The sequence below is a fragment of the Mus pahari genome, chromosome 6, assembly GCF_900095145.1.
Source record: "Mus pahari chromosome 6, PAHARI_EIJ_v1.1, whole genome shotgun sequence".
In the NCBI taxonomy this organism is placed as follows: Eukaryota; Metazoa; Chordata; class Mammalia; order Rodentia; family Muridae; genus Mus; species Mus pahari.
In genome coordinates, this window is record NC_034595.1 from 7,655,087 (window position 1) to 7,667,625 (window position 12,539).

Below are 12,539 nucleotides of genomic sequence, written 5' to 3' on the forward strand. Positions count from 1 at the left end.
GCTGCCACAGTGCCTTCCACAGTTTTCCAGCAGGGTGACTGTAACACAAGTTCAAAGGAGGGTTTATTTTTACTTTACTGAGGCATTGTGTAGAATGTTTCAAAAGGAGTTCTTGTAGAAGACAGGGGGAAAAAGTGGAACACTGCAGTTAGGTTCATTAATTCTTTTGTTCCTGCTATGGTCTAGCCTCATAGAACATGTGGGCAGATGACCATGTAAGGAAGCAAGGATGAATGAATGAATGAATGAATGAATGAATGAATGAATGAATGAATATTAACAGAAAAGCGGTGCTCTTTTTTTTTTAATACTGTATCATGGCTTTTGAAATAAACATATCCAGGTAGTAAATTATCGCCATTTTTATGATGAGAATCTGTATCAGAGTCCTGCCGGATCACGGGGGTCTTCTGGCTTCCTACAGGCCCCATGACCGTGACCTGTTGTTACTCAGCAGCAGCTTTTTCCTCAGCTTTGGAATGCTCTGCATTTTGTACCAAGAAGTGGTTAGCAGTGTACCCTGGATCCATTGCTTCACACATTTCAGACATCCAGGAAAGTCTAAATTCTGCATAAGTTTTGGAAGGCTGAGAGGAAGTTCATGGATGTCAGAACATTCGTGTTTTGTCTCCATGAGGCCCCGTTAAGAGGACTGGAAAGTGGCCCGTTTACCATGACAGTTTCCTCCCGCCCCTTCACCTGGCTCTGGCTCGTATGTTCTGTTTCCAGGTTTACTTTACACCACGTGAAAGCCGTGGGCTTTACTGAATACTTTTTACAAGATGTGCTGTAAACATACATGGTTTGTGCCTTTCAAAATACATTTCTGGTGACTGGTCCCCCCTCCCCCCTTCTTTTCTAGAATGCATACACAGCCACAGCTATCAATAGCACCAACTTCTGCACCTCAGCAAAGGATGCCTTCGTCATTCTAGTGGAGAATGCTCTGCGAGTGGCTGCCATCAACACAGTGGGGGACTTCATGCTATTCCTGGGCAAGGTAAGGCCACCTGTACTATCTGAGACAAATGGACATCTGAGTAAATGTACAAAATTTTGTTCTTTAATTTAAAAAAACAATGTAGCCTAGCACAAAACCATTTACTATGTAGCAAACATTCATGATACCTTAGTATGCATTAAGTCCTCCTTAATTTACAGGTATTATATTCATTTAATCTTCTTAATAATTTTTTTGAGTTAAGCGCTGTTATTCTGAGTTAACAGGCATGCAGGTTTTTTTGTTTTTGTTTTTAAAGAAGAAATCAGGAGGGATATAGCTCACTAAATACTTGCTAGCGTGTGCAGAAACATGAGTTCAATCCCTAGAACCACACATATGAAGAAAAAAAAAGAATTATTGAAACAGTCTATGCAGTGATGAGGGTTGTCTGGACACCCGGTTCCTGTCAACTTGGCACAAACCTCGATACGTCTATGAAGAGGGAGTCTTCATTGAGAAAATGCCTCTGTAACATTGGACTCTAGGCAAGTCTGTGGAGGCATTTTCGTGAAATTGATGGATGTGGGAGGGCCCAGCCCCTGGGCAGGTGTCCTGTGTTGTGTAAGAAAACAGACTAAGCACGAGGACAAGCCAGCAAGCAGCACTCTCCGTGCCTCAGTTCCTGCCTCCAGGCTCTGCCGTGACCCTGACTTTCAGAGATGGCATGTTACATTACATGGAAGTGTAAGATGAGACGACCACTTTCCTGCCCATGTTGCTTCTGGGATTAGCAGCAGGACAGTAACTGGGCAGGGATGGCATTGCTCCTGGAGGCTGGGGTCTAAGGTTCTGGGTTAACCTGTTGCTGATCATGTGACTCTTTGTACACATGGGATAATAATGGGGACACATTTTCAGTGTTGTATGTCTTGGACTGGCTAATCACCCAGAATATCTAGGACGGTGCTTGATACATGGTTGTTTTTTTTTTGTTTTGTTTTGTTTTTTTTTTGGTGAATGTTAGCAGTTATGGTAGAATGTTAGATGTTATTATATAAAAATCCTTTTAAAATAGAGCTGTTAGGGAACAAGACCTACTTTCCTTAGAGCTGAGAAAAGAGTTTATTCCATGCTATCAAAACCTTGTGAATTATAAATAGCATTATACTTAGATTCATTGCACCTGCATTTAAAACCAGAGGCTATTTAGGCAATTTGAAAAATGAAAGAATTATACATGTTGCAGCATCGTTAGGATGCCACTCCTCATGCCTGTGTGCCTCCGGTGAAGTCTCAGCTGTGTGCTTCTGTGGAGGAACAACACACATGCCTGTTGATCACACTCTTTCCACACACACTCTTATACACCTTCTCTACGTTGCGTTGATGATCTTCATAATTGCTCACAAACAGTTGGGTCCGTACCCCAGTAAACACAGTTATTATACACTGCAGTGGGGCAACAACTGTGCCTGTAAAATGTCTTTGAAAAGAACAAAAATTTGTTTTGTCTAGTGGAAGCATAGCTTTGTGTGTTTTGAAGTGTGTAGCTTCCTAGGGAACTGTCATTTGAAAACAATTAAGGGTAATTACTTTTAGTATCTGTAGTTAAGTTTACATTATAACAGATTTGCTTGTGTCACGTTTTTATAGGAGAGGACATTTCTATAGTGAAGGTGAAATGCGTCAGTGTCCGTCAAGAGTCAAGAGCAGGATTGGGTGGTGGTACTGTGTGTGGATGATACATGCTGACTCAGCAAAGGCTGAAGAGTCTCTGTTTTGTTTATACTGTTTTTATTTACAAATTCATAACTCATCCCTAGAGCTAAAATAGAATGAGCAGATGAGCAGAGAGAGAGAGAGAGAGAGAGAGAGAGAGAATCATCCCCTGGAAGGTGACCTATCACTTTTAGCATTTTATATTCCAAAGCAGAGGAAACTAAAGTGTAGAGAGGTAATCTACTAGACACATTTTGAGAACTGGAATGTGGCAAGGATGGAGTTGAGATCCATGCCTGTCTGATCTAACCATGTCATAATAGTTATCTCAACTAACATTAAATTTGTTCTTGGACTTTTACAGAGAAACCTTTTTATTTAATAATCATGTTGATGTCAGAGCTACCCCTGAAAACAGTTCTAAGTACAACTGAATGTAGGTTTGTTTGTAATAGGGGCCTTTTGTAAACAGTGTAATGCTGTGAACTAGAGAAATGACTGGATTTAAAAGCCGGCCTGGTAAACCATGTTCTCTTGTGAGTTTAGAATATGATGAATATACTGGGGTGTCATTTTACTGTTGTAAAAAATCTGTGTTAAGGACCAGAGCTGAACCTAGGTGACAGACATGTCCTGAGAGTGCACAAGGCCCTAGGCATGGTCTCCAGTGCTACCAAGCAGAGAACTAACAAGTCCTCTTCACCTCTGTCCCCCGAGACAAAGATTCTTTGTATAACTGCCCTGGCTGTCCTAGAACTCACTTTGTAGGCTGGTCTCGAACTCAGAGACCCAACTGCCTCTGTCTCCCAAGTGGTGGGATTAAAGGTGTGTGCCACCATGCCCGACTTGAGAATAAGAATTCAACTAAAATGTGCATTAGAAGAATGAAAGCTAGTATCTCAGTTGTTAACAGTGGATAGCCCTACACTTCTCTTCATGAGTTCCCAAGCTAGACAGTGTTCCCTCTATTCAGTATGTCCCTCTATAAGGAACAGTGTATGAATATCAAACCTGTGGCTTTTACATTGGCTTGTGGGTTTTCTTTTTAACATGCTAGTAATGTGACTGAAAGCTTTTCTTTAGACTTATCATACTTTCTGTTCACTCCACAAATATAGACTGTGTACTTTCAGTGCACTACAGACTGTCCTGGGTGTCCGCTGTGCTAACACAGCTTAGGTGGTGGGAGAGAGGGAATCTGTATCCTTTCTTTTCATTTGATACTATAAGCACTTCTAGTTTCAGTAAACAGTTTCTAAACATGCACTTGTATCATTTCTTGACCAGTCCTCTGCTGTGTGGTTTTTTTTATTATTTTCTTTATTTACATTTCAAATGCTATCCTGAAAATTCCCTATACCCCCCTCCCTGCCCCTGCTCCCTACCCACCCACTCCCACTACTTGGCCCTGGCCTTCCCCTGTGCTGGGTCATATAAAGTTTACAAGACCAAGGGGCCTCTCTTCCCAATGATGGCCGATTAGGCCATCTTCTGCTACATATGCAGCTAGAGACTCGAGCTCAAGGTGTACTGGTTAGTTCATATTGTTGTTGCACCTACAGGGTTGCAGCCCCCTACAGCTCCTTGGGTACTTTCTCTAGCTCCTCCATTGGGGGCCCTGTGTTCCATCCAATAGCTGACTGTGAGCATCCACTTCTGTGTTTGCCAGGCACTGGCATAGCCTCACAAGAGGCCACTATATCAGGGTCCCTTCAGCAGAATCTTGCTGGCATGTGCATTAGTATCTGGGTTTGGTGGCTGATGATGGGATGGATTCCCAGATGGGGTAGTCTCTGGATAGTCCATCCTTTCATCTTAGCTCTAAATTTTGTCTCTGTACCTATATCCTTTCATAGGTATTTTGTTCCTTATTCTAAGGAGGAATGAAGTATCCACCCAGTGGTCATCCTTCTTGGTTTTCTTGTGTTTTGCAAAATGTATCTTGGGTATTCTAAGTTTCAGAGGAATGGATACAGAAACTGTGATACATTTACACAATGGAGTACTACTCAGCTATTAAAAACAATGAATTTATGAAATTCTTGGGCAAATGGATGTATCTGGAGGATATCATCCTTAGTGAGGTAACCCAATCACAAAGGAAGTCACTAGATATGCATTCACTGATATGCGGATATTAGCCCAGAAATTAGAATACCCAAGATACATTTTGCTGTGTGTTTTTAAACACTTGAACTATTCTTAAGTTTTTACTAATATAAGTTATATTATGATGAAACTTTTTGCACAAATATGCCCATATTAAATATTGCTAGCTTAGTTCAGTCTTAGAAGCCTAGAACTGGAATTGATTAGAGTTCTTAATGTGATTTCCTAAATTAATATTTTAGTAACAACATAAATGGCGGCTGGAGAGATAGCTTAGGGGATAAGAGCATTTACTGCTCTTGCAGAGGAGCTCATGTCCTAAAACCTATCAGTGGTTCACAACATCTGTAACTCCAATTCAAGGGAGAAACCTTCTTCTGGCTTCCATGGGCCCAGGCATACATGCAGTACACATACATACATGTCAGCAAACACTCATACTCATAAAATTAGAATAAAATGTTTAATAATAGCATTTGTGAAAGTTACCTTTAAAACTGCCTCTGTCTCCCAAGTGGTAGGAGATAAGATAATGCTCAGTTTGCATGTCTCTTCTGATGAATTTAATATAAGGTAAATGCTAACTGTAAAACATTTGATAGGTCTTTTTTTAGCCTTTCCAATAAACTCTTCTCTGCCTTAAAATAATAGCTCCAATGATTTAAAAAAAAGAAGAAGAAGAAAATATCTTCTGAGTTTCTAACACAGTAAATAAAATTCTTTATTTTCTTTTTTAAAAATATAGTTGTGAGCTGGTAGTGTATAGCTCAGTATTAGAAGATTCAGTCTTCTGCACCACACACACACACATACATGCATGCATGCATACATGCTCACACATATATACATGCACATATACACACATATAAATTCTATACATATATATCTTCATTTATTAATGGTATATGTATAGATTTTACTAACTCAAATATTATCAGACACGTTAAAAATAAAATTTAAATGTGAGACACAAGTTATATATTCTCTAAAGCATGACTATAACAACAAATAGATACATAGATATATAGATTATATACTGATATATATACATATACATATATGTATATATATATATATAACCAGTCATTTTCACTTGGTGTTTGTGTTTGTGTGTTTGTGCTTTTTCTGTGAAACTTGAAATACTGAGTGGGAAAAAATATCTAATCTCAAAGATTAGTACTGTGTGCTTCCATTGATATGCTACTGTCAGGCATCATTGTAGAATTAGAGATTTTCCTAATGCGATGGGTTATGGTCCTCTGGTTAAAGATGGTGTTGGGTACTGTAGCTGTAGGATGGTCATGAAGGCCATGATGGTGTAGTTGCTCTGTTCTGTGTCTGGACTGTGTCCACTTCAGTATTCCTTATGCTATTGAACTACAGTAGCACAGGATGACACTCTGAGGTAGGGAAAGAGTACATAGACTCACTCAGAGTCATTTTTTGTATCTGAATGCATCATTTCCACAAATTCGAATTTTAATTTAAAAGTTTTAAAAGGAAACCAAAGGATAACACCACAGGTCCCATTTCTGTGGGCCCCCTGTGCTCTCTATAGAATGGTGAGCTACATTTGGCAAAGGCGATAGCTTTGGTAGTTAGTAAATTATAGCCTGTGATCATTGGTGAATAGTGTCCTAACACTAATAGAGGCTTATGAGCTACGAGTCTTAAGATTTTGCCTTAAAATTTTTTGATGTTTGTTCCAATAAAACTATATCCCATCAAAACAATATGTTTCCATTTCTCCTGTGTAAAATTACTTTCCCTGTATTTTATAATACCTTTCTTATATTGGTTTTATCTTATAATCGATTATTTATTTAAGGTGTTTTAGTATAAGTAGTGTAACCAGAAATCCAGTTTCTTACTATAACCAAAACCCCAAAATTTTTATACTAGAAACAGAAATCTCTCAACATATAGTTTCCAGGGAAAAGCAGTACCTAAGCGCAGAGTTTACATTTGGGGAGGGGTGGGGCATGGAGGAACAGTGGCCAGGCTTCCCATGGCCACTGTTCAGAATGGATTTTACCATCATGGAGTGTATGTACTGTCATGTCTTTCCAGAGATTAAATGACCTTAGAGCACAGCGCCAAGCCGAGCAGTAACTGTCCTTCACATCTGTTTCTCTCACTCCAAAGCTGCCATTCCTTCCTCCTGACTCCTCACATCCTGGCCCAGCGATGAGTTTCTTTCACTGTGGTCAGAGATCTTATCCTCTGCATTAGATGTCCAGTCAGAAAAGAAAAGGCTAGAGCACCGTGTCTTATTTGTTTTGGGGATTGAGCCCAGAGCCTTAGACATGCTACACAAACATCCTACCACCGAGCCATTTTTACATCCCAGGCCCTGCATTTATCTTCATTTATGATTACTTAGATAATCTATGTATTATGAGATATATATTTTTTAAAATAAATGTTAACTTCCTGAGACATAAATTGAAGTTGAATGTTCTCTAAAGCAAGCAGGTGATGGGTACACAAGAAGCTTCCAGAGATGGAGGCTGTGTATGTACTTCATCAGTATCTGGGATACTTTTAAGATTTGGGGCTTCATCTTTGATTCAGTCAGTAGGCTCCCTGGAGTCAAAGCCCGGGAACCTGCATTCCTAGTCTCTCCGCGGTCTGAAAACCATTAAATCGCTCTGTTTGAAAAAATACATGACTATCCATCCACTAGACTTCTCCGAGTGGTCCTACAGGCAAGAGAAGGTTTTGAATGTTGTCTGTCTTCTGTGCTGTTCCTGTAAGTTTGCAAAAACTATGTGATACTCCAGATATATTTTGGCATCGTTCCTAAATTTGTCTTTTGAGAGGAGCTATTACATGTCCCTGGAGTTATTTCTCCGAAGATGTAATGTGCAGCTTTCTTTTCCGAACTGCTTTGTCTCTCTCTGCTTTGCTTGAGTCACTTTGTTTCTAATTGACCTCAACATTTCTAATATGGTTTGGCTTTTAGGGAGATGGCAAGGACATGAGGAACCCCAAATCTCACATGGAATGTGCAGAATTTTAAGAGTGAGTTTTAGGACATCCAGGGCTACACCGAGAAACCCTCTCTCTAAACCCAAACAAACAAACAAGCAAGCAAATGGAAATTGCATGAATAATGGAAATAATATAGTTAGCCACATATGGAACTCACCCAGTAAAGAAGCCTCTATATGAGATGATTAATAAGTCTCTAGCCATAACCTTTGGAGACCTACGTTTGCTCCATGAAAGCGTCTAAAAGTGACTTGTTTATAGCGGAGTCAGTGTATTGCATGCATTATAACTCAGAGTTATGATGAAGGCAGAGAAGTGCTTTCATGTTGATAATGAAGACACTCACTGCAAGATTCTTCCTGCCTGTTCTCAGCCTTGCCTACGAAATGACTCCAGAGGTTTTTTGGTTTTGTTTATGCTTTTGTTTTTGTTTTGGAGCCTGATACTAAGCTAAGCAAAGAGCCAGAGAAGAGTATGTCTTAAGATTCAGAAAGTCCATACCAAGTATTTGCTGGGGTTTCCCCTGTAAAGAATCGTGGGGTTGGCATCATGCAGTCATTGTTTGAATGGGACCTGTTCCTTACTATGTGACCTTGGGCAGGTTGGCTGACATTTCCAAAGGTGTTCCCCAATCTAAGTGATGGGCTAGATAATGTTTGCCATCAAGTGTCTGTGGGATTATTGGCAAGCTGATATAAAATGTGTTAAAAGAACTATAAACTATACGAAGCGAGGAAGCTCCTCAGCAGGTAGTTCTTCACGATAAGCAAGATGACTGTTTTGTTATTTAGCATGGACGTGGATGCATTGGGTAACTTGTGCATCACACATAGTCCAAACCTAAGCTTCACAAAAAATTACATTGTTTATCATGTATACCATAGGAAATATAATATGAAACACAGGAAAAGTTTTAAAAATAGAGATGAATGTTGTAGCATCATTTACATCTGAAAACAATCTAAATCTTAAATAGTAGAAAAATGGCTAAATATATTTTAAACCACTCATAAGATAAAATTGTAAAGTTGAGCAAGTATTTGCAGAACATTTATAATAATTAATTATGAAGTTTCTGTCGTTTTATATATAATATGATTTCATATATGTAGGAATATTTAGAAAAAAATACCAATTCCAAGCATCAACAATTTTATGAACTCAAACCAACATTTAAATAATAGGCATATATTTATTTTAAAGTTTATTAGCAGATTACCAATGAGTAATTTTTTTTCAGAAACCATATGACATTTGGAAAACTAAATTATCTTTACTGTAATTATGAATCATCTAATCTGTGTTCTTAAATTTATATGATATCCATGAGTGAAGTTGATGTTTTGTGTGGGTGTATGTGGAGTGTACGTTTTAGCTTGAGCTGGAACAGCCTTATGTAACTGTCACTGATGAAGAGTGCTCTTAAGTCTGCAGCAATGAAGAATTGTGGCTGGCTGCCGTGGCGTCTCAGGTGTGGCCTCTGCTCTCTCTGCTGCAGGTGCTGATCGTCTGCAGCACCGGTCTGGCTGGGATTATGCTGCTCAACTACCAGCAAGACTACACAGTATGGGTGCTGCCTCTGATCATCGTCTGCCTCTTTGCTTTCCTAGTCGCCCATTGCTTCCTGTCCATTTACGAAATGGTAGTGGATGTATTGTTCTTGTGTTTTGCCATTGATACAAAATACAATGATGGGAGCCCTGGCCGAGAATTCTATATGGACAAAGTGCTGATGGTAAGTACTTCAAATGCCTTCCACATTTCGAGGGATAAAAAGGATAACAATGTTTCCAAAATACTCTTTGAGGTTAATTCCCACAAAGTGACACAGTGTTAAAATTATAGACCTGAATCATGAATGAAGTTTATCTTGGAGAAATTGAGGTAGGTCTTCCTGGTACAGAAAAGAACATTTCAGACCTACCTAGTGGAATACTGCTCTTTAAGAGTTCTACCCACTCACTGCGCCTGCCTGCCTGCCCCCTTCGCTGTGCTGTATGGATTTGAATAGACTTTTAAACATGTCTTCTAGCTACTGATCTAAGTGCCCTTTCCCAAAGCAGACTTAAAGACAAAAGCCTTGTTCTCAGATCCTTTCTGCCTTTTTCAGCAACCACTTTTACAAGGCTATTACTGTCAACCCTAGTTAAAATCCATTATCCTAAATCCCACAAGCTGGATTGAAGGTAAATGAAAAACAGGAAGCAACCCATAAGGGTCAAAGTATTTTGTACTGACTATTTGTAAGCATTTTGTATCCATATTTATCTGTGAAGCCCCTGAGGTTCCTGTGTATTAGAAATTAAACTAAATTTTGAAACCATTTAAAAACCATATTGAAATGCTTTTAGGGACTGGAGAGTGGGTTTGAGCACTTGTTGCTTTGGCAGAGAATCAGGTATCAGTTCCCAGCACTCACGTGGCACCTCCACAACCTTCTGTCACTTCAGTCCCAGGCGGCCTACACCCTCTTCTGGCTCACTTAGCCACTGCACATACATGGCACACATACATAATATTCAGGCACTTACCCATACATAAACATAAAATAAAAAAATTTAAATATAGCTTTATCATTATTAAATGATACCAAATTAAAGATACTTAGCACTGAATGTGATACACTGAAATAATGAGCCATTTTGTGTGAGTATGAGGTACCCAGTTAACTCTGAAGTAAATATATGAATAAAAGAAATTCTTGTTTTCCTTCAGCAGTGAAAATTGAAGGTAATTGGACTCACCTGTTTGATACCGCCTCTAATAGCAGCATCACCTAAATTCTGGATGCTTTTACAAGTCCTAAATGAATTCTGTCTCGTTGGGTTCATCTAGAATTGAATCTTTATTTCAGTTTTTTGTGACTATAGAACAGTTCAAGGAGAAATTTCCATTTTTTAACACACTGACTGATCAAATGTACTTTTTTAAAAATAGATAAACGGTCACTGTGTAGCCCATGCTGACCTTGAACTTGACCTTGCTCTTCCTACCTCAGCCTCTCTGGTGTTGGGATTGGATGTCGGGAGGAAGTGCTCCAGAGCTCAGGTAGAGCAAGGGGCTGGCTCCAGTCTAACCACTGCTGACCACCGGATCCAGCTAATGCTTTGCAGATTTCTACTTTGCTGAATAATATGTAGAGCAGGGTACAGGTGCTATGAAGGAGGAAACTTGGAGGCTAGGTAAATATTTTAAGGTAGCTGACGTCGTTTGAGTTTGGTGTTTTTGAAGGGGGTACTTTTACAGTATTTCGCGTTTACTAACACTACACTTTCTTGCTCTTTGTTGTAAGTACAGGCTGATAGCCAAGGCTGGCGCATGAAAAGTGCCACGAGTGTAAAGCCAGGCTGGGCCATATAGTGAGTGGCAAGCCTTCAAGATCTAAATAGTGAGATCCTGTCTAAACTGTTTTAAAAATAATAAAAATATAATACAAACTAGAAGCTTTTGAAACAAACTGGTTTTGGTTCATTTAACCTTGATATGGAAAATGATATTCCACATCTGGGGAAAAGCAAACTCTTAAAAATGTTGAATAAAATTATCTCCAACAGTCATAGTGAGATTGTCAGATGGAAGGAAGATTTTCTATCTAGGAATTGCAATCCATCCCAGCCAATCTTCATTCAAAGTTCTGTTTACCCACTAAGGTTGAATCATTGAAGTTCACCTACTGACTGAAACCTAGGAAGATCCTCAGGTTAATGCCGTGTGCTCCGTGTTTTGCAGGAGTTTGTGGAGAACAGTAGGAAAGCCCTGAAGGAAGCTGGCAAAGGAGGCGCCGCAGACGCCCGAGAGCTAAAGCCGATGGTAGGTGGCGAGGAGGAGGCGGCCGCCCTCCACGACTTTCCCTTTCACTTCTTCTCTGTCTGTGTCTTCACTGACTGCACGTCCTCTGGAGAAGCGTTGGTTGTCTGTATCACGCAGGACATGCTGCTCTTTCTGTTTGCCTGCCTACCCATCACTTGGATGGCAGAGGTCCTGTCACAGCTGAGACTACCATCTGTGAAAGCGAGCTGAAAGGAACGGCCGCCCTGCCAGCGCGCTGCTCAGGGGCCGGGGGGACGCTCGCCTCCAAGTCAAAGCTGGTTTTCTTGCTGTCAGTAGTTTTCGTCCCACGGGACACGTCGGGGTGACTTTGAAATGGCAGGTCATTTCGATCATTCTAGAAGGTGATCATGGAAGTTCCTTTCAGCTTGCTGAAGTTCATATTCCTCCTTTTTTAAAAACAGTATTGTTCTGTTTACATTGCTGTCCTGTCCTCTGCGGACTTTCTCTTCTCTTGCTCAGAACTGTACTTTTCTTTGCTGTTGTTATTTCTGTTTGTTTATTTGGTTTTGTTTTGAGTTGTCTTTGCCTACAAACAAGGCAATTTCCATCAATATCCACATGCCATCTCAGTAAGACAGTCTTCTCACACTTTCATTGTAAAAGGAATCATGTCCTCCAACCTGTCACAGATAATAGATTTAGATAGTACTTAGTACAGACAGACAGACAGAAAATTAATATATGGATGGATGGATACATAGGTGAGAGATTATGTAAATCAGTAGGTAGCTGGACAGGTTTTTTTTGTTGTTGTTTGGGGGAGAAAAATGACTTAACCAATTTAGCACCCCCTAGGTTCTTTCTCTTGTAGATATTCTGCTGTAGTGCAGTGGCACATCTCAAACCTACACTGGTCTGATTAGAATGATGCTACCAGAATCAACTGTGACATGAGAAAATGTCACTCGTTCTTCCTGGTTGTCCTTACTCTTTAGGAAATAAA

At 39.8% G+C, this 12,539-nt stretch overlaps 1 protein-coding gene across 3 annotated transcripts in view; it reads left to right on the forward strand.

The window, feature by feature from the left end:
* Slc44a1 (solute carrier family 44 member 1) overlaps nt 1–12,539 on the forward strand; it is a 182,962-nt gene that overhangs the window by 115,004 nt on the left and 55,419 nt on the right. For 2 of the 3 annotated variants that reach the window (XM_021199948.1, XM_029539603.1), the window contains exons 13-15: nt 863–1,000; nt 9,264–9,500; nt 11,495–11,575. In XM_021199948.1, coding sequence (XP_021055607.1) covers nt 863–1,000; nt 9,264–9,500; nt 11,495–11,575 — 456 coding nt within the window. Of the gene's footprint in view, nt 1–862; nt 1,001–9,263; nt 9,501–11,494; nt 11,786–12,539 lie in introns of those variants that run through there. The other variant, XM_029539602.1, reaches the window with a different exon arrangement.